The sequence below is a fragment of the Python bivittatus genome, unplaced genomic scaffold (assembly GCF_059951505.1).
Source record: "Python bivittatus isolate LINGU-HERP-01145 unplaced genomic scaffold, Pbiv_v1 ctg000840_np1212, whole genome shotgun sequence".
NCBI classification, from domain to species: Eukaryota; Metazoa; Chordata; class Lepidosauria; order Squamata; family Pythonidae; genus Python; species Python bivittatus.
The window spans coordinates 33,932,121-33,954,190 of NW_028277113.1; the positions used below are offsets into that span (position 1 = coordinate 33,932,121).

Below are 22,070 nucleotides of genomic sequence, written 5' to 3' on the forward strand. Positions count from 1 at the left end.
TCTTACCCAGAAGTATTCTATTAACTACTTGATTTTTGCTTGAAGAGAGGAAAATCCAGGATAAACTATGAATAACTCTATACAGATGTTTGATTGAATAACTGAATACTTCTATCCTAATAATAAATTATTCACCCTAAAACAGCACCTCCATCTCCACCATATGACATCACAGTGCTTGAAAGTGTTCGTGACTCAATGGTTCTTGGATGGAAACAGCCAAAAGTGATTGGTGGAGCTGAAATTACTGGCTATTATGTGAATTACAGGGAAGTGATTGGTGGAGTACCTGGGGAATGGAAGGAAGCTAACATTAAAGCCATTAGTGAAAGGGCATATAGGGTAAGAGAGTTTTATATTTCTAGACATGTGACTGCTACCTAATTTGGGGTATTCCACAGTGTTACCATCACCAGCCCCAGCTCAAAACTTTCCTTTTGTTAATGTCAAGTTGATTTATCTTAGAATCCAAACCTATATCTGGATTATTTTTTATCATGTGAGTGCTGTTTTAATTATATCCCTAGTATATGTGTTCATCTATATTAAAATAATAGTCCCTTGAAAGATTTGTTTTCTCAAAGATATCTATACTTAGTTTTGAATTTTTTTCTCCACTTTTAAAGGACCATTTTGACCAGGATTGGCTTCTCATCTTGGTTAATAAGGTCTTTGTTATCATTCATGATTTTCATAATACAGCACTAATGTAGTCTATATCACATCTACTAATTTTCCCCTGAAATTTGTCCCTTCTTGTCAAACTGTTCTAAGACCTGTGATTTTCAAAATGCAGTGCTGGTTTTGACTATGATGCTGGTGCTAAATAAAAATAAATAAACGCTTTGATAAATAAAACAAAATTGAGACTTCCAGCAATTTTCTAGGGTAATATAATATTGGATATCTACATCAGTGCTATATATAAATCCATGTGTGTATATATATTTACATACACGCGTGCACACACACACACACATTAATCAAAAAATGAACACATCTTAAGCATGATGCCAAGGTACATTGATTTTTTTTTCTGTGTCAATCATTCAAAGTATATCTCAGCAATATTTATTTTTAAAGTAATAAAGACTTGGAATATTTGGTTCATTCTATTGTAGGGTAGTGTATTAACATGTTGTATTGTTCCAATTGTGTTGCAGATAAATGATTTGAAGGAGAACATGACATACCAGTTTCAAGTGGCTGCTACTAACATAGCTGGGCTTGGCATACCTTCTCCTGCCACCCAACCCTTTAAATGCGAAGAATGGACCATTGCTGTTCCAGGTTAGAATCAGCAGCTGGAGCTTCACCCAGTATAAGGAAGAAAGAAAGGAGGAACTAGTGCTTGTACTTATAAATTCTCTGTTCTGCCACTTATTGAAATGATTAGAGAAATTTGATCCTAGAAGTTGGGTGGCAACCCCTGGCCCTAATCACATTGTATAAACCCCAAAGCCCCAAAACCTACTACTAAAATTAATGTTTTTTTCACCCTTTTCTGGTAGGCTTCATGTACCTATTTTCTATTGCCCCCCTTTCTAGAAACCTTCCAAGCACCCAAAAGTCTAGCAAAATGTTGGCCTTGCCTCCTGGAGATATTACTACATTGCCAGACATTCCCCTCCCATCATTCTTGGAGGCCATTTTTTAAAGGTCCCCAGATATCAAATTTGTTAAGGATATCAAGTATGTTAAGTTCTGAAGTTAACCTTTATAGAAATTAGCTCCTGATATTCAGAGCATAGTTTATGTTCACTAACTAACATGACCTAAAGAACTAGGTTAGTAACATACAAAATTAGTTTTGGGGCTTTTAAAAATACGATTCCAATATTATTCTTCAAAATTTACTAAGCAAACGAAAGTATGCATATATGGGAAATCCATGTTACATACATAAACATAAACATAAAAGGGCATTTATCATGGACACAGAGCAATTTGCCATATTTCTTCCCAGCTTAAATCAGTTTAGTTACATGTTTTTCTACCTGATAACTATTTTATCTATACACTGATAATTACTGTGGTGTTTTCTGTGTTATTGTTTTCCTAACTTTCAGGACCACCCTATGATTTGTCATGTAATGAAGTTAGGAAAGACTCTTTGGTTTTATTATGGAAACCACCAATTTATGTTGGCCGAAGTCCTGTAACTGGTTTTTATGTTGATGTGAAGCCAACGAAGGAATCAGATGATCATTGGAAGAGTGTGAATGAAAAACCTATTACAAACAAATTCTTAAAGGTATAGTGATGTAGATAAAAAATTCTGTATTTCTGTATGCACTTATATGGATCTTTATTAAATATATCTTTTGCTTTGTATTCCTTTTGGGTTTAAATTTGTCCGGCCTTCTGTACACATCAAACTGCTGAAGTTGGGCTGGGAATAAATCTGATTTACTACATCAAAATCAGAAATATTCAAGAAATAGGCAAATCAGATATCATGGCAATGGTTGTTGAAGAAATAAATACTTAGGACAATGGGTTTTCTACTCACATTGGGGTTTTCATGTCTATATTTTTGTTACTGATTATGTTCATGTTTAAATTTAAAATAAATATGTATTTAGTGCTTATTGTATCTGTAGTTCTATACTTCATGAGCAGTTCTTCCTAGTGATGTGTGGTTTAATTGTAAATTCTTATTCCAGCCCCAGTGGAGAGTAAAGCTATAGGCAGGGGAAGCATAAATTTTGATTAGAATTGTAAAAGTCCTATCTGATACACCAAGGAGACCCTATTATCTATATTTATTTATGGACTCAAGTGGATTTGATTATGAATCCTCATTTATGGCATTCTGCATCATTTCCAAGCAATAAAAATTTTCATAGGTGATTTCTCTATATTGTTGTCTTCTAGATAAGTGGCCTCAAAGAAGGCACCAGTTATGTGTTCCGTGTACGAGCAGCAAATAAAGCTGGTGTTGGGAAACCATCAGATCCTACTGACCCTGTAATAGCAGAAACCCGGCCAGGTTTGTTGATTTTCCCTGATGAAAATAAAGATGCCCATATATCTTTGAGTGGTGAACAGCATACAGTGGTATTAATTAGTCTGCATTATAGTTACTAAAAGAAAACTAACCTGTTTAATACAAGTAAATGGTAACTACTACTTTCTTTCCTCTTCTAGATGAAGGCTTTATATTTGTTGCTTCCTGGAATATCAGGAAATTGTAGAGTAATATAAAGTGCCCTGTTCTCCTGTAGAAAGAGGATATAAATATTGTATTCTCTGACTTAAGTCTCTTTTCCTATATACTCTCAAGCAAAACAATAACAAAGATGATAGAGAGGAGACATAGATTTCTTACCAGGTTTTTCCAGCTTTTCAAAACATTGACAGGGAGATATTTTAACCCAGGAATCTCTCTTTCAGAACCTTGTACTTGAAGCATAGAACTTTGCCAAAGCATTTCATTTGTAGCTCCTCAAGTTTACATATTGCATAATCAGAGTACATAGATTATAATGTCCAAATGCAGCTAATACTGATAATTGTCTAATCACTGACAGAATATGCTTGTTCAGAAAAAAAATTAAGAGTTTAATTTTTTCCACTGGTTTTGTTCACATACTTCTGTATATGCCAGATGTTATTTTTATTTTTATTTTTATTTTTATTTTTATTTTTATTTTTATTTTTATTTTTATTTTTATTTTCTTTCTTTATTTTTCTCCTTTTAGGGACAAAAGAAGTTGTGGCTGATGTTGATGACAATGGAGTCATTTCACTGAATTTTGAATGTGATCAGAGGGCACCAGACTCTCAGTTCATTTGGTCCAAGAATTATGAACCAATTGATGATGACTCTCGATTAGCCATTGACACCAAAGGTGGAAAGTAAGAAATATAAAAAATTACTACAAAGGTTTATTTTATACTTGTATGTTATGTGTTTTTTTCATCTGTAAACTTAATTCATGTAATGGGATTTTAACTGTTCGACAAAGAAAGTTTCCTTCCCCTCTTTTCCCTGTAGTTCCTTGGATATATTACAAACCTTCCACTTTCAGGAGAGTTGAGATGTGTGCAGAGAAAAGAGAAATAAATCTGCCAGCTGTGTACATTCTGATTCAAAATATGGGATATAATTCAGTAGACTATTAGAATGATTATTCTAAATCTGTCATTGTTCAAAAGATTCCTCTCAGACAAAATCTAATGGATTACATCCAGACCATGGCTATTTGTTTTTCTCTTTGTGACTTATTCCAGGTTTGGATGTATGGATGAGAAAAGCCAACCACAGATCTGCCATATATTATCTTCTTATGTTTTATGTATGCTTTCTATCAGTCAGCAATGTTAGATTTCTAGGGGTGCAGCTAACGAACAGTCTGATCTGGTCCCTTAACACCACATTCCTGGTAAAACGAGCACAGCAATGATTGGATTTTCTGCGCTGGATGAGGAAAGTACATCTCCCATCCCCCATTCTCCTTACTTTCTATAGAGGCACTATAGAGAGTGTGCTTACAAATTGTATTTCCATCTGGTTTGGGGGCTGTAGTGCCTCAGATAGAAAGTCTGTGCAGAGGGTAGTAAGGGCAGCAGAAAAGATAACTGGGATCTCTTTGACTCCCATCCAAGACCTAGCATATGCGCGCTGCCTGTCTAGAGCTCGAAAGATCGTCAGTGATGCTTCCCATCCACATCATGGCCTGTTTTCTTTGTTACCCTCTGGGAAGAGGTTCTACTGTATTCAATGTAGGACAGCCAGATTGAGTAACAGTTTTGTTTCCCAGACTATTAGACTTTTGAATGCTCGCTAAATGTTTTTCTGTTTTATAGAATGCAAAATATAATCTGTTGCCAGATGGTAAAAATGTACGCTGTATAGTTATCATGGTATTTTAAATTGTATTAGTCAGGTCTAATTGGGAGTCAGTTGCGACAGAATTTCATTTTATTATGCACTTGGTGTGTAGTGTATGGTGAAATAACAATAAAGCCTATTCTATTCTATTCTATTCTATTCTATTCTATTCTATTCTATTCTATTCTATTCTATTCTATTCTATTCTATTCTATTCTATTCTATTCTATTCTATTCTAGATAAGCAATAAACAATAAAGCTATTCTATTCTATTCTATTCTATTCTATTCTATTCTATTCTATTCTATTCTATTCTATTCTACTCTACTCTCCTCTCCTCTAGTCCACTCTACTCTACTCTACTCTACTCTACTCTACTCTATTCTATTCTATTCTATTCTATTCTATTCTATTCTATTCTATTCTATTCTATTCTATTCTCTGGTTATCACTGTGGGTTTTTTTTAATGCTATTTATATGAGGCTAGCTTTCAATTATTTGCTCTGCCTATTTGAAAAATATGCTGTAATACCTGACCTAGCAATTCCTCATGCACATGCCTATTAAACACAGCTACTGCAATTTTTGCCAGCCTGGTACTTTCCAAGTATATTGGATTTTAATTCCTATAATTCTCAGGATGGGCCATGCTGGTTGAGAATTTGGGATTTGAAATCCAACATATCCAGAGTACTAGGTTGGGAAAGGTGAACTACAGTATGTAAGTGGACATTCCTTTATATTTGATTGAAACCCCTATCTCTTCCCTGAACAAAGTTTTTTTGTCTTAAAGGTCAAAAGCTATCTTTAAAGATCTCAATGAAAAAGATTTAGGTATATATTCCTGTGCTGTAACTGACACAGATGGTGTCTCATCGAGCTATACAATGGATGAGGAAGGTGAGAACCAAAAATCTTTTTTCTACATGATCTTTTTTCTACATGATGTCTTGACGTTTGTCTCTGATATGAAATACAAAACAAGATACATTTTAAAATAAACATAAGACTATGAATAATCATAAAATGAAATGTTGAAATATACCAAAACATGTCTTTTCTTACACTTATACTATATTGCTTTGCAGAAATGAAGCGTCTGCTTTCACTCAGTCAGGAACACAAGTTTCCTGGTAAGTAAAGAAAAATATTATGTGAGGAGGAGGTTGTGTACAGATTTCATATTTCCTTGCATTGAGCTCAAGTCCTGTTCACTGTATGAAAATGTGAAGTTCTCTGAGCTTGGTTGTCCATGGTGGTTTCTTGACACCAATACAGAGGTTATTTGCCATTGCCATTTCCCAGGATGCATTTGCAACTTCCTAGTCTAGTCTACAGACCTAGTATTCCCTGGAGGTCTCCCAAGTACATCCAACTTTCAACAGATCTAACCCTGCTTAGTTTTTCAAGATCAATCAAGGCCACCTAGGTGCTATCACTTGCTGTGACTATCTTAGAACTCGCACTTTTAGATGGCAGTCCATAAAACAGTGAAATGAAAACCACTCCTGAGAATAAGATGAGGTCCTATTGCTGACAGATTCTAATGTTATGAATGCCTGATCCCACACATAGCAAAGCCTTTTCTGCAATTACCTTGAAGAGTGGTACTTTGATTGCTCAGAATGCCTTCAGATGCTTTTAGCAAACAGATTTAGATGGTCCTGCTCCAAAGAGCATTAAGAATTCATTCCTCCTTATCTTACCATTTTAAAATAATATTCAATACATTTTAATTTGTATCTTGTGTATTTTATGCTTCATTTAGTTTATTATGCACTAGAATGCTGCAAAATACCATAAATAAATAGGAGTACATTGTCAAATCCAATTACTTCTATAAATAAATAGGGATAATCAGGGCTTCAGTCAGTGGCATTGCTAGGTAATAAGAACTTGTGTTTTTCCCTACCTATTTGCATGGAAGATGGAGACAACAGCTGGCCCAATGTGAGCCTTAGTGTTCACATGGCTGAAAAGGTCCTTAAATGTCAATTTATTCTCATATGTGGTGGTGATAGAGAGTTTTCTGATACTTCTCAAGTGGAAGAGGCTGCTATGAATTTTCCCCCCAACTGTCAGTAGTTTTAGGTCTTTTCCACTCTAGCTTCTGGGTTTTAGGCTTTTCTCTGTTCTATTTTAGCCTAAAATATTCACAGCTAATTATATATAAGAGCCTAAAATTGCCACAGGCTTGACAGTAAAACACAAGTAATATAACAAAGAGTCTTTTTTTATAGTACGGGCTGATGTAAGTACCAGCACATGTGGTTTTAAGGTTCCTTGGATTTAGAAGCTATATGAGGTGATAGGACTGAGTCATATTTCTTCTTTCAGAAGAGAAGTTCAGAATAGGTGAAAAGTTCTTTGTTTTTTTGCAATGAATTTTTCCTGGTCTCCCTTTCTGCCTCGTGGTTCTTATGCAAAAGTAGGGAATATGTTAAGTTACCAGTTGCCATTGTGGTTTGTATTCCAGCTCTAAAGGATCAGAAGGAACAGAAAACATAATTAAGTAATGATCTGTCCTACTTTCTCAGTACCTTGGATTCTTTTGCAACAGAGCTATTGCAGCAGATTCCCTGGCCTGCACTACAGTTTCCAAGGAGATGTGACGCCAAGCAGAATCTAAATTTGGGGACTTTGTCTATTCTGTTCTACTTCTGCAAAACATTACTCTTCTTATATCCCACTAGGGATGTGAAATAATGTTACAGATTAAGTTTTATGCAACTTACATTGGTGTGCCATAATATAGTTAACTATAAAGCAAATAGATTTTATTATGTGTTAGAATAGACATATTTCAAAATCAACTTAAGCATATCTGGAATGTTTTCAATGAAAAAATGAGCAACGGCATTTGTTTTTGGGAGTGGGTTACCAACAACTATAAGACTCTCCCTATCCTGAGGGACCGTGGTGAACTGGGAAGAGCCACAGATAATTGCGCCTGCAGCAATTCCACTCCCCCCCCCAGCCCCCCATACACACTTCATATTGCATTTGCCGTCAGAGAAGAGTAGTCACGATGCTTCCATGTGGTTTCCCAGGATCATTTTGCCTATCAATGCTGTGCTAGAAAGGGGTCCTTCCTCAGAGTAATGTGTTACAAGTGTGGTAGACCTTGAGAGTGCCTGCCTAATTCCTAGTTTATGAAAAGAGTGGCAAATGCTATTTTTTAGGCCTGCTTAAAAGGAGAAGGAGATGGAGGGGAATAGGTCAGTGGAGTGAAAGAGAAGGGAGAAGCAGCTGCCATTTCAGGTACTGCAGTATCTAATCCTGAATACACTATCACTTGTATAGATCAACAAGAGTTATTGATAATGACATCAATAACATGGGCATGCAGAGGGAAGGGGACAATGGGAGAGAAATGGTAAAATGTGCATCATCATGTTGTGATTTAAACAGAACTTCCGTTATGACACTCCCATGCATGTAATCTGCACAGGAAAGCTGTGCAACAGAAAATTCAGCAATATTATTGTAAAATGTTGCTGAATATCATTGTGAAAAGCAAGAGGGAAAATGCATATGAAAGAACTATTTGATTTTGCATACTTGCAACAAATAAGAGTAGAAGTGACAAAATCATGATGGAAAGCCCCATATCATGTCCTTCCATGTACTAATTATGAGTCTGCAGGTCTAACTGGAAATCCTGCCAAAAATATTATAAGCAGTATAGATAAGTTCACATATATCTCTGTATATGTATTGTTTGTGTGATATATCCAGGTATAGGGAAAATATAGAAAAGCACCCATGTTCTATAGAAATCACTTCACTGCACTAAATAACATGTATAGAAAACAAAACAAAACAATGTTTGCATATATTTTCAGATAGCCATGTCAATAGGAAATTGTCCATGCATATATTGGGAAAAACAGAGTGCTTATGAACAGAATGAAAATCCCTTTTGAGATTTTTTTTTTTTTATTACAGTTGTTCCTCTTAAATCTGAATTGGCAGTTGAAACTCTGGAAAAGGGACAGGTGCGATTCTGGCTGCAAGCTGAGAAATTGTCTAGCAATGCCAAAGTCAACTTTATATTTAATGATAAGGAAATTTTCAATGGAGAGGTAAGCTGATGAATGCTTCTGTCAGAAAATTATTGCTTGGTATGAAATATTTTTAAAATTAAAATTTCAAACATATTTCACATGCCATGTTAGTTCTCAAACTTGATTGTTGCAATCATTGCTAACAATAGAAATACTGGCATGATGTACTTTTTGCTAATGCTTTTAAAATATATATTTTATTTCATTCTATAATGTTATAATTATGATGTGTGATCGATTGGGTACAGTATTAGAAGAGCAGGATATAATTAAACTTATGGCATTAAATACCATAAATAAAAATTGAACAATACAAATATGTGAGAATGTGTGAAGTTGGGTTTTACTGCAACATTGGGAGCTTTATTTCTTGAACACTTTTTCCACTACTCACAATATCACGATCTTGGATCCTCTGTTGATACACTTATACATCTAATTTGTGTGATACATTAATCCATTTAGTTTGATATTGCATTTGATGCAGAGACACCTGATTTCCTATTCTGTCCTCCAGACCCAGAGCCAAGCATAAAGTGGAACTGCTCCCCAAGCAGCCCCTCTGCTATGCCAGCTTTCTTTTTCTTCCCTTGCATTCATACAGGGTAAATTCTTTGTTGATCTAGAAGGTCTAGGGAAAGACATAGCCTTACTCTTCCTCATGCATAGTGGCTTTGACACTGATTGGGCCACCATGTACCTGGTTCTGTTTTTAATTTTTTAATATGGTGATGGATAGCAGTACAAGAGTGGTTGGAGAATTGGTTTGGAGAAGAGAGGGACTTGAAAAATGATGCTAGCAAGGATCATGCACTGTGGGTCATACACCCATAAATATCCTTAGGATTAACACGAATGCTCTCCTGCCACTGGATCAAATTCAGAATCTCTTCCTGCTCCCCCTTCTGCATTTTAAATAGATTAATTGCCTTTGTTTTCTGTGTCTTTCATTCTTATTTACTCAAACATTTATTTGTTGCTTTCAGGATGACATGATAGCTGGTCATGTAGTCCTGTGCATATTTGTATTTAATTGCCAACTTGCTTTCCCTGAGTTTCATTCAGGAGAAATTTACACATGTGCCCAAAGCCAAATGAGTGTGGTTATGAAAGGGAGCAATTAAGTTATATCTTAACCTTGAGATTGCTATCAAACTGTGTGAAGGCTTAGGAAAGATTACATTTGGAGCTTGGAAAATGAAATTTCTCTTTGTAATGTTTGTTATTAAAGAAATACAAGATGAAGATTGATCATAATTCTGGTATGATTGAAATGTTTATGGATAAACTTGGCGATGTGGATGAAGGTACTTACACCTTTCAAATTCAGGATGGAAAAGCAACCAGTCAATCCAGTTTGGTTTTAATTGGTGATGGTAAGATCTTCTAATTCATTTTTCTTTTGTCAAAGACTATAGCCTAATGTTTAATAGTTGAAAATATTGTAATACTTGATAAACTTGGAATAATACTTTTGTTCTGTCTTTTCAAATCTTTATTTAGTTAATTGATTCTGTATTTAGCTAGAAGAATGAATAAGAAAAATAATTATTGTAGGGATGTGTACAATCTACAAGATTTAGTTTGTATTCTGAGTGATTCAGAAAACAGTCTCCTTTATCTCGGACTGATATAAAGCCACCTTCACCCAACCTCCTTTATTCTTTATTCTATTCAAGGTCTGAATATTGATTCAAAATTACTACTCTCTCACTAATTGTCGTTTAAGATCAAGAAACAATTATCACTATATTTGTTTTTTATATATAATTAGATTAAATTTACAGGAATAGTAACTGCTCTTTAGAACATTAAGCTTCCAGAGATTGAGGGATTTGCCATAGGTGCCTTTAAGTTTTGAGAGCTGAAAGGAGGGAAGCTGGCAAAAACATTTAAATTTCTTCTCTGAATTGGATAACATTTGCAAGCAAAATTGATCTTTCTAAGGAGATCACATATACCAAGTTTGATATTAACAGATTCAGAGGGAGGGTTTTTTTTTTTTTTGGTGAGTAATTGTTATGGAAATGGCATACATCTTAGAATTCACAAAAAAAGAAAAGAAATTTAAGAAGGATAGTAGCAGTGATTCTTGAATAATTGAAGATTTTCAGATTGTAACCAGTTTTCACTTTTGTTTTTATCTGTATGGAATGTTTGTTGAAAATGGTATATTTCATAGATATGTCTCTAGGCAAGAAACTTGGAAATTCTCAGATGAAGAATGAAAGGAATAGGGAGCTGAGATCAGTAAAAAAACAACTTGTCTCTTTAGTTTTCTGCTCATTCAGAAAGAGTGCAGTTAGGAAAAGGCTTATGCAATGGATGTATTGCAGAAGTAGAAAGGATCCACCACCAAGTATTTTCCACCAATACCCAGCCTTGCGATGTCTCACATCTCAGAGAGTTCACAAAACCCTTTTCTTCTTTTGCTCCTAGAAGTTAGATAAAACTAAAAGGACTTAAAATGTTATAACAGGCCCATTAGATATTATGCAATATCCCTCCTTAAAAAAACTGTGCTTGGATAGCCCTGCTAAAATTCATTCATCGTAATAGTTATCACAAATTTCCGTCGTCGTCGTCATCATCATCATCATCATCATCATCATCATCATCATCATCTCAATGTCCAGTCAAATTTGTGAAATACTAGCAAAGTTTTATAAGGATTCTATAGCTGGATTCAGTCTACTTTGGAAGAATCCAACTTCTTTTCATAAATTTATCAAATCTGTCCAAATCAGAGTGGTATGGTTTAAACTTTAGCCTAATTCAAAACACAACATATATATGTTAATTATAATCATAATCTATACAATGTTAATCAATTTATTAATAAACACCTATAGAAAGTATTTCTATAAATGCTGAAAAAGATATCTATAGGTTAGGATCAAGAGATGTTTATAGGTAGTTCCTTATTTTCAGTTGGATCCGTTGTTTAAACAGCAGCTTCCTATGTTACAAAACAAGTTATGAATAGGAAATTTAAGAGAAGACAAAACATAATTGTCTAGTGTTTTCAGGAGGAGGAAGAGATGTTGGAAAAATCTAACAACGCATGCAAAAAAAAACCCTATTTCAATAACAATTGCATGCCCTATTAGCTTTCTTAGTCTCACTAACGGCTACAATCTAAATTTAAAATTGCAAGTCATAATTGAGAAATCTGAATTACGTGCAGTATTTTGTAATATATTACATATCACACACAACATATATAATAGACTGAAAAATTTTTTAAAAATCCTTCCTTAAATAAGTTTATGTTTATAACTAATTCATTAAAAATAACACTAGTGTATGCAATTTATGATTGCCTGTTTTGTTCCTTCTTCTTTAGCGCAAACCTAATTAGTTTTTACTATAATATAATAATTTACTTTATTAGAAGCTTAGGGTTATATTCAGTATTAATTTCAAAACCTATATTAATTCATGTAGTTCAAATTAATTTGATGCTTCAGCCTTTACTATGTACAATATTAGTAATCCTTAATTTAGGATGGCCCCTTCATGGATCACTGCCTTGTCGTGGCGAAGGGGCTTGCGTAACTCAATGAAGCCATGAGCTATACCGTGCAGGGCCACCCAAGACGGACAGGTCATGACAGAGAGTTCTGACAAAATGTGGTCCACTGGAGAAGGAAATGGCAACCCACTCCAGTATCCTTGCCAAGAAAACCCCATGGACAATGTTAAAAGGCTAAAAGATATGACACCGGAAGATGAGCCCCTCAGGTCGGAAGGTGTCCAATATGCTACTGGGGAAGAGCAGAGGGCATTTCCAAGTAGCTCCAGAAAGAGTGAAGCGGCTGGGCCAAAGCCGAAAGGACGTTCATCTGTGGATCTATCTGGAAGCGAAAAGAAGGTCCGATGCTGTAAAGAACAATATTGTATAGGTACCTGGAATGTAAGATCTATGAACCAAGGCAAGCTGGATGTGGTCAAACATGAGATGACAAAATTGAACATCGACATCTTGGGAATAAGCGAACTGAAATGGACAGGAATGGGTGAATTTAATTCAGGTGACCATTATATCTACTACTGTGGCCAAGAAACCCTTAGAAGAAATGGAGTTGCACTCATAGTCAATAAGAGAGTGGGAAAGGCAGTAATGGGGTACAACCTCAAAAACGACAGAATCATCTCAGTGCATATCCAAGGCAAACCATTCAACATCACAGTAATCCAAGTCTATGCCCCAACCACTGATGCCGAAGAAGCTGAAGTTGACCGGTTCTATGAAGACCTACAAGACCTTCTAGAACTAGCACCAAAAAAAGATGTCCTTTTCATCATAGGGGATTGGAATGCTAAAGTAGGAAGTCAAGGAGTAATCGGAATAACAGGCAAGTTTGGCCTTGGAGCGCAAAATGAAGCAGGGCAAAGGCTAATAGAATTCTGTCAAGAGAACAAGCTAGTCATAGCAAACACTCTTTTCCAACAACACAAGAGACGACTCTACACATGGACATCACCAGATGGTCAATACCGAAACCAGATTGATTACATACTTTGCAGCCAAAGATGGAGAAAGCAAAAACAAGACCAGGAGCTGACCGTGGCTCAGATCATGAGCTTCTTACTGCAAAATTTAGGCTTAAATTGAAGAATGTAGGGAAAACCACTAGACCACTCAGGTATGACTTAGATCATATTCCTTGTGAGTACACAGTGAAGGTGATGAATAGATTTAGAGGATTAGATTTGGCAGACAGAGTGCCTGAAGAACTATGGACGGAGGTCTGTAACATTGTACAGGAGGCAGCAACTAAAACCATCCCAAGGAAAAAGAAATGCAAGAAAGCAAAATGGCTGTCTGATGAGGCATTACAAATAGCTGTGGAAAGAAGGAATGTGAAAAGCAAGGGTGAAAGGGAAAGATATAAGCAACTGAATGCAGATTTCCAGAGAATAGCAAGGAGAGATAAGAAGGCCTTCTTAAATGAACAATGCAAAGAAATTGAGGAAAACAATAGAATGGGGAAGACTAGAGATCTCTTCAAGAAAATTGGAGATATCAAAGGAACGTTTAGTGCAAAGATGGGCATGATAAAGGACAAAAAAGGCAGGGACCTAACAGAAGCAGAAGAGATTAAGAAGAGGTGGCAAGAATACACAGAAGAACTATACAAGAAAGATCTTAATGTCCCTGATGTCCATGCTGGTGTGGTCACTGACCTTGAGCCAGACATCCTAGAGAGTGAAGTCAAGTGGACCTTAAGAAGCATTGCTAACAACAAAGCTAGTGGAGATGACAGTATTCCAGCTGAGTTATTTAAAATACTAAAAGATGATGCTGTTAAAGTGCTGCACTCAATATGCCAGCAAGTTTGGAAAACGCAACAGTGGCCACGGGATTGGAAAAGGTCAGTTTACGTTCCAATTCCAAAGAAGGGCAATGCCAAAGAATGCTCAAACTATCGCACAAGTGCACTCATTTCACATGCTAGCAAGGTTATGCTCAAAATCCTACAAGCTAGGCTTCAGCAGTACGTGAACCGAGAACTACCGGATGTACAAGCTGGGTTTCGAAGAGGCAGAGGAACTACAGATCAAATTGCCAACATTCGCTGGATCATGGAGAAAGCACGAGAGTTCCAGAAAAACATCTACTTCTGCTTCATTGACTATGCAAAAGCCTTCGATTGTGTGGATCACAACAAACTGTGGCAAATTCTTAAAGAGTTGGGGGTACCAGACCATCTTACCTGTCTCCTGAGAAATCTGTATGCGGGCCAAGAAGCAACAGTTAGAACCAGTCACGGAACAACTGATTGGTTCAAAATAGGGAAAAGAGTACGACAAGGCTGTATACTGTCACCCTGCTTATTTAACCTATATGCAGAGTACATCATGAGAAATGCCAGGCTGGAAGAATCACAAGCCGGAATTAAGATTGCAGAGAGAATCATCAATAGCCTCAGATATGCGGACGATACCACCCTAATGGCAGAAAGTGAAGAAGAACTAAAGAGCCTCTTGATGAGGGTGAAAGAGGAGAGTGCGAAAGCTGGCTTGAAACTCAACATTAAAAAAACTAAGATCATGGCATCTGGACCCATCAATTCCTGGCAAATAGAAGGGGTAAAAATGGAAGCAGTAATAGACTTCATTTATTTGGGCTCCAAGATCACCGCAGACGGAGACTGCAGCCATGAAATTAAAAGACGCTTGCTCCTTGGGAGGAAAGCTATGGCAAATCTAGATAGCATATTAAAAAGCAGAGACGTCACCTTGCCGACAAAGTTCTGCATAGTCAAAGCTATGGTTTTTCCAGTAGTAATGTATGGCTGTGAGAGCTGGACCATAAAGAAGGCTGAGCGCTGAAGAATTGATGCCTTTGAACTGTGGTGCTGGAGAAGACTCTTAAGAGTCCCCTGGACTGCTAGGAGGTCAAACCAGTCAAACGTAAAGGAAATCAACCCTGATTGCTCATTGGAAGGACTGATAATGAAGCTCAAGCTCAGATACTTTGGTCACCTAATGCGAAGAGAGGAGTCTTTGGAAAAGACCCTGATGCTGGGAAAGGTTGAAGGCAAAAGGAGAAGAGGACAGCAGAGGATGAGATGGTTAGATAGCATCACTGAAGCAATGAGCATGAAACTGAGCAAACTCAGGGAGGCAGTGAAGGACAGAAAGGCCTGGCGCAATATGGTTCATGGGGTCACGAAGAGTCGGACACGACTTAACGACTGAACAACAACAAATTTAGGATGAAACTGTGATGGAAGGCTTGAGCAGGGAGGATTCTGGAAGGGAGCTCACAGAGATTGAGATTGATGTTAAGTTCAGCCCAAGAATCACACAAGAGAGTCTGGAAATCAGCTCAGCTTCTTTATTAGCTTGCACCTAAAGGACAGAATCTCGCCAGACTAACTCTAATTCCCCAATGAAAGCAACTATAACCACTAAGCCCTTGGGGAGGGGCCAGTCTCTTCCCCCTTACTTTCACACAGTCCAGCTGGGGGCTGAGGAGATGCTTGAAATGTCACTCCCCCTCCCTGTAACCTTGAAGCTCCCTTCCAGAATCCTCCCCGCTCATGCCTTCCATCACAGGAACAGTATGTGTGTGAATACACATAAACACAATAAACATGTGAATACACATAAACACAAACCTGATCTGTTTGAGATGGTTTGAAACAAATCATTTCAGTTTCTTTTTTTTTCTCCCACCTTGACTTCTGGTTTCAATTGCACTTTAAAAGTGTTTAAATCATTTCCATCAGAATCTGGATTGTGCACTTTGTTGAAAACAATATTTTGAAGGTAAGCTTTAAAAAAAGATAGATTCAAGGTGTACAGTATTTGAATTTCGTCTTATGTATATGAAGAGGCTTGGTTAGGTATTTAGCTCTATTAACTCAATGGAACGTTATCTTTTGATTTCATATAAATGCAGCAACCTTTCATAAGCTATATTGTTGGCTATACTTGTCTATACATTTGTGAAAGTATTTGTGTTGACTTTATATAATTAAAATATTGTGTTGATTTGGTTGTATTTATTCTTTTAATTCCTAGTGTTCCATAAACTACAGAAAGAAGCAGAATTTCAAAGGAAAGAATGGTTCAGGAAACAAGGTAACTTATAATACAAAATGGAGAAAAAATAATATAAGTTTAATTCAGTTGCATGGATTTATACTATATTTTCTGAAGGTATTTATTTTACAAATTATTTCAAACAGGTCCACATTTTATTGAACATCTTGGATGGGAAGTTACCCCTGAATGTAATGTGTTACTGAAATGCAAGGTAAGGAACAGCAGTGATTTTGGCTTTGTTACTGTTGTAGAAGGAAAATTATCCTTAATGATAATATACATTATAAATATGTTTCAAGTATCTTACTGTCTTGTATTATTTATTTTGAATCCTAATAGAAAGTAGTAATCACAGGTTCAGTGTTCACAAGTATTGTTTATACATTGTGTTGTTTCAGAGCTGAAATGGCTGCAAAGTCTGAGTACTGTAGCTCATTACTTCACAATAATAATAACATTGCTATTATCTGAGCTATGATCTTTCCCTTTACAAAAAATATGAGATGCTCCCTCAGGAAAAAATGCAAAGAACTGAATAAGCAAACAACTTGAATGTTTTTTCTTTACCCAAAACATAGTTTATTGAGATGATGCTTCCCCAAGCAGATCATTGGGGATTGTTATCAATATAAGTAATAATTTCCTTTCTTTCTAGGTTGCTAACATTAAAAAAGAAACACACGTTATTTGGTACAAAGATGAAAGAGAGATAATGGTTGATGAAAAGCATGACTTTAAGGACGGTGTATGTACTCTGCTGATAACAGAGGTGAGTGATCTCCCTTGATAGTTGCTTTACAGGTGACAACATTTCTAAACATGCAGAATTTTCAGTTGACAGATGATCTCTAGGTCCCTACCATGAAGCAAAAGGAGGTTCTTTCAGATGGTACTTCTCACAGACATTGAGGACATATTAATTGAAGTCTGAAAGGTACCTTGAAGATTTCAAAGTGTCGGCTATAGCATGGGTTGTGTATGACCCTTTTTGTGTTCTGCTTCATGCAGTAAATTATTGGGCCAGCAATAAATGAAAGGCTCATTCATGCACTGTCAACACACTGGAAGGTTTTGAGAAAGATAAAATACCATATTTCACCTTCTCTGCATCCCTTTTTCCTTAAAACCCAGCTTTCCTTCTCTTTGTACAATGGGGCTTGTGATTTTCCTGTTAGGGGAATGGTGAGTTGGAGGAGAGTACAACTTTTCTAAAGTCACTTATTTATCCTACTTTCCCCACTGTAACAAAACTTTATGGTGGTAAAGTGTCTGCATCCATTTGTTATCAGTTATATTGCTGATGAGCTATTACATTTCTTTGAAAATTAAACTATATCATTCTCTGCATCAGTTAAGATAATTTATTGGAGTAGAAAACCATAAAATTATTCTGTCAAAATATAAAGTTTTGAAATCTGGGGATAGCAGAAAAATCTAAGCAAATCAAGCAAAAACTAAGGTAATACATTTTTCATCACTACTTCACAGCACAGCTTCCACGTGCCTCAGTTACCAGATATCCCCTCAGTATTTGTCCTATGGGGTTTCTGAAGGCATTGCCACACACATCTGTGCCATCCCAGGATCATCCTCACTCCCTGTGGATCCAAACATTCATCCCTTTTCAGCAGTTGAACCAATATATTTTCAGCCCAGCTACAATGTACTTGAAATTACTGCAAAGCTGGTTTGTTTTTTGATATGCTGTAGCACTTCGGAGCTACTGAGTGGGCTGTAGCTCCATTTGCAGAAACTCTTCTATTATCCTACAACCTAAGTAATGGGCTACAGTCAGGCAAACAGATCTTTCAAGAGGAAAGATGGCTTGATAGCTTGTTACCTCCCACTTGTAGAAAATATTCATTCATTCATTCATTCATTCATTCATTCATTCATTCATTCATTCATTCATTCATTCATTCATTTACAGATAGTCAGTCAAATAAATACTATGTAAAATAAAGATCTGAATGCGGAGGGTGCAAGTAACGCTTCCCTTTAGTGTGGAATTAGTTGAGTTTTATTTCAGTTCCCCTGTTGCTGCAGGATGTGCAATTTCTCAGGATAGGCCCATGATTTTTGCTCTCTCTCCTAAATGTTGCAAGGTTCATCAATAATTTCACAAGTGGAGTCTGGGGGGAATGGTTTAAAAAGTCAAGATGAGATGATGGTCACAATTATGCTATCAAAGCCACACATCTTTTTAAGGTGTACTACTAAAAATGGTGGAGCTTTGATTATATAGTCATGGCTGCCATCTTGACTTTTTTTGACCACCACCTTCCCCCCCCCCCACCGCTTATGAATGTCCTTGCAAAGACAAATTTTAATAATAAGAAGAATGATTCAAATTAAAGCTGCAGAGGAAGGACAACAAAGAAAACTACATGGATACAGCATAGCTAGCCGCAGGAGAAAGCCTCTATTTGTGCATATCTAGGAATGATTCCATAGGAACTAAAACCTTGCACTATTCATATTCTAGCTTCAAATGAAGCCTTCACATGTACACAAAGATTCCCACTGCAGATAGTTGCACTACATATGTGGAGACGACCTCTTCCCTGATAGCAGCAACATGACTTAGAGAAGGCAGGACCAGGTTGTTCCTTTTCACATGTTGAATCCTACACAGACACGTATCACCTGAATATTGTTGTTGTGACATAAGAACACGCTCTTCTGTTTAAGCTTTTCTTTACTTTAACCTTCTCCTCTTTGTTAAAAGTAACTTTGCAGATGCTGAGTGGCTAATGCAATCATAGCTTATGAAAGGCACAATCCTTTGTCTGAGATAGAGGAGAAATGACATGGTAATAGGAAAGCATTAAAAAGATGTGTTTGTTACAACCATAGTATATGAACAGTTCTATGTTTTAACATATTCTTGTTTCCCTCCAGAGAAGTATGGAAAGCTCTTTTGAGAAAGTAGTTTGTCTGTTTAATAAATGTGATATGCCATTGAGTCCTATAGTTTTTCAGCAATTTACAATAAAATATGGAACAAATAAAGGCTCGTAAGATTAGTTTCTGGTTTCCATGTTCAGGCCCTTATACATGATGTAACTTTTACAAAGAACATTACATTTTCTTTTATTTAAGCTTCAATGTTCCTTTTAAACTTGTCAGCTTTTTCCTTTTTTCCCTTGCCTCTAAGTCTGAAGATCCCAGACTTTCACACTGTAGAAATCACTTGCAGAAAATGCAGAATGTTTTTGATATTACTACTGATGGATGTTGTTTTGTTCACAGTTTTCTAAGAAGGATGCTGGTATATATGAAGTAATACTGAAAGATGAAAGAGGAAAGGACAACAGTAAATTGAAGCTTATGGAAGCAGGTAGGAGTGCTCTGGAAAGTAATATTTAGGCTGATCCTGTGAATGTACATTTGAGCATAACCCTCACTGATTTCAATCTGATTTAGTCTCTGCTTAGTGGGAAATTTTCTGATTAGATGTCACTACTATTCTATTTCAACACAGATAACACACAGCAATTCTGAGTGAGGGAATAAGAAGGATGGATTATCCCTGTTCCAAAGTCCCAGTGCCTCATGCTAGTTGGAGTTAAGATTATGGCACTGGCATAGATGTACCTGCTAAGAGAGAGTTTGTCTTTCATATTGTAACCCGCAACAGCTACTGAATAGTCTGTGAGAGTTAGAATAGCTCTGTCTATGGATTAATGGCCTGTTAATGTTAAAAGGAATGTTATTGTCTCAGCAAAAGCCTTTGTGTTTTGAATTCTGTTATTAGGAAGATAATGCTGATGCCACCAGTGACTACAAGATACAGCCTAGATAACCTGTGTTTTGATGAGGATATCAGATTTAAATCTAAGATTGCAATGTGTACTGCTAGTCATATCAATCCAGTTTACAACATTACATGGGATCTTTGGTCATAGTTCTAAAATTTCATACTCATGCCACAGTAGCAATTTCCTAAGCAGCTATTTGAAAAATTAAATGAGGCTAGTATAATTTAACATTCAGTATTAGTTAACATACTATAGTATAGTGTTTTTCAAACTTGGCAACTTTAAGATCTGTGGGCTTCAACTTTTTCTGGGATATGGGGCTTTAATTGAAAAGTGTCCTGAAACTTCAACTGGTGGCCAGTTCAAAGTACAGGGATCATATAATGCTTAAACTGTGGAGTCCATGAGGTTCTCTGAGCTTGGTTCTTTTCTTGCAAATGTTTCATTACCTGGCTAGGTAACATCGTCAGTGCTAAAATGGGATGAGGTTTGCTCTCTATTTATCTGCTGTGGCCTGCTTTGCCAGTACTGGTGGGGGTGGGGGTTCTGTTTTGCTCTTCTGGTAGTTCATTGATTAGCATATGTTGACTGCTTGATTGTGTGCCTGGTGGTGACCTTTGCTTTCTGGGCACAATTCAAGGTGTTCACATTGACCCTTAAAACCATTAGCAGACCGTGGCCTCTCCCACTATGAGCCTTTCCAGCTACTTATATCATCATCAGCAGCAGCAACAATTTTAATTCTGATGTTGCTTTATTTTATATTTTGCTTTCAAAGTCAATCTTGATTATTGAAGAAACAGAAAAGGGAGGGGAGAATAAATAAAATGTTTTAAAGAGATTTGCTGTCAAATAAAAACAGAGAGATTTAAATGCCATTAAAGCAAGTCAGGATTCAATCAAACACATGGAGAATAGTTGTAACATACTTCAAAAACAAATTTAAATTTCCTGCCTGCTCCATCTCAGTAAAAGGACCTCAGGGCAGTGTTCAGTCATAACCAAGAATATACGATCTGGAAACACTGAGTGTTTCTCTGGATTTGTTTCCACAGCTTTTACAGATTTGATAACGGAACTATGCAGGAAGATTGGTGAGTATTTAATTCCTCCTTCTAATGAATGACTCATTTGTACACTGTATGAATGACTGTAAGTCTTTTAAAACATGTGTTGTGTTTTTCAGCTTTATCTGCAACCGATCTGAAAATCCAGAGCACAGCAGAGGGCATCAGATTATATTCCTTTGTTAACTACTACTTGGAAGATCTGAGAGTGAGTTGGTCACACAAGTAAGTGAAGATGTCTTGCCAATGATGCTCACCTCATTCAACAGGGACAATTCTATACATGTTGAAATGTAGGACATGTTCATACTGATCCATTTCAGGCTCTTTCAGGATCAGTACAATCATTTCATTGGTATGTGCTGTATTCATGAGCCAGACAAGCAGAATTTATGTGTTAATGAATGAAGAATCTCAAGGATCTAGAGGATAGCAAATGATCCTTATATAAAATGCATTTTGTATTTATTCTTTCTTACAATATTATAACAGACGGATTGGAAAATAAAGATGTGGGGCCTCTTGATCTAGACACCATGGTTTTACCAGTTAGACTGCAGTCATCCTCTATGCCTTGAAGTGTGATTACAGCATTGCCATTGATCACTTTGGGACATTATCAACAGTCAGAATCAAAGTGGTGAATTATTATTAAATATGATTGATTCTCAAAGAATCTATGTATTACTAAAACTCTCAGTGTTTGCCTGTTCATAACCTTCAGTTGGGTGAAACAGTGTATCATAGGGCAACAATTTTTGAATCAATGTTCCTCA

General features: G+C 36.4%; 1 protein-coding gene across 3 annotated transcripts in view; it reads left to right on the forward strand.

Moving 5' to 3' along the window:
* MYOM1 (myomesin 1) overlaps positions 1-22,070 on the forward strand; it is a 92,964-nt gene that overhangs the window by 61,782 nt on the left and 9,112 nt on the right. For all 3 annotated transcript variants that reach the window (XM_088131067.1, XM_088131069.1, XM_088131068.1), the window contains 15 exons: positions 146-342; positions 1,164-1,290; positions 2,070-2,254; positions 2,878-2,992; positions 3,705-3,861; positions 5,633-5,739; positions 5,928-5,972; positions 8,788-8,924; positions 10,138-10,282; positions 16,443-16,502; positions 16,610-16,677; positions 17,122-17,235; positions 19,719-19,806; positions 21,283-21,321; positions 21,414-21,519. In XM_088131067.1, the coding sequence (XP_087987193.1) occupies positions 146-342; positions 1,164-1,290; positions 2,070-2,254; positions 2,878-2,992; positions 3,705-3,861; positions 5,633-5,739; positions 5,928-5,972; positions 8,788-8,924; positions 10,138-10,282; positions 16,443-16,502; positions 16,610-16,677; positions 17,122-17,235; positions 19,719-19,806; positions 21,283-21,321; positions 21,414-21,519 (1,690 nt within the window). The remainder of the gene's footprint in view (positions 1-145; positions 343-1,163; positions 1,291-2,069; positions 2,255-2,877; positions 2,993-3,704; positions 3,862-5,632; positions 5,740-5,927; positions 5,973-8,787; positions 8,925-10,137; positions 10,283-16,442; positions 16,503-16,609; positions 16,678-17,121; positions 17,236-19,718; positions 19,807-21,282; positions 21,322-21,413; positions 21,520-22,070) is intronic.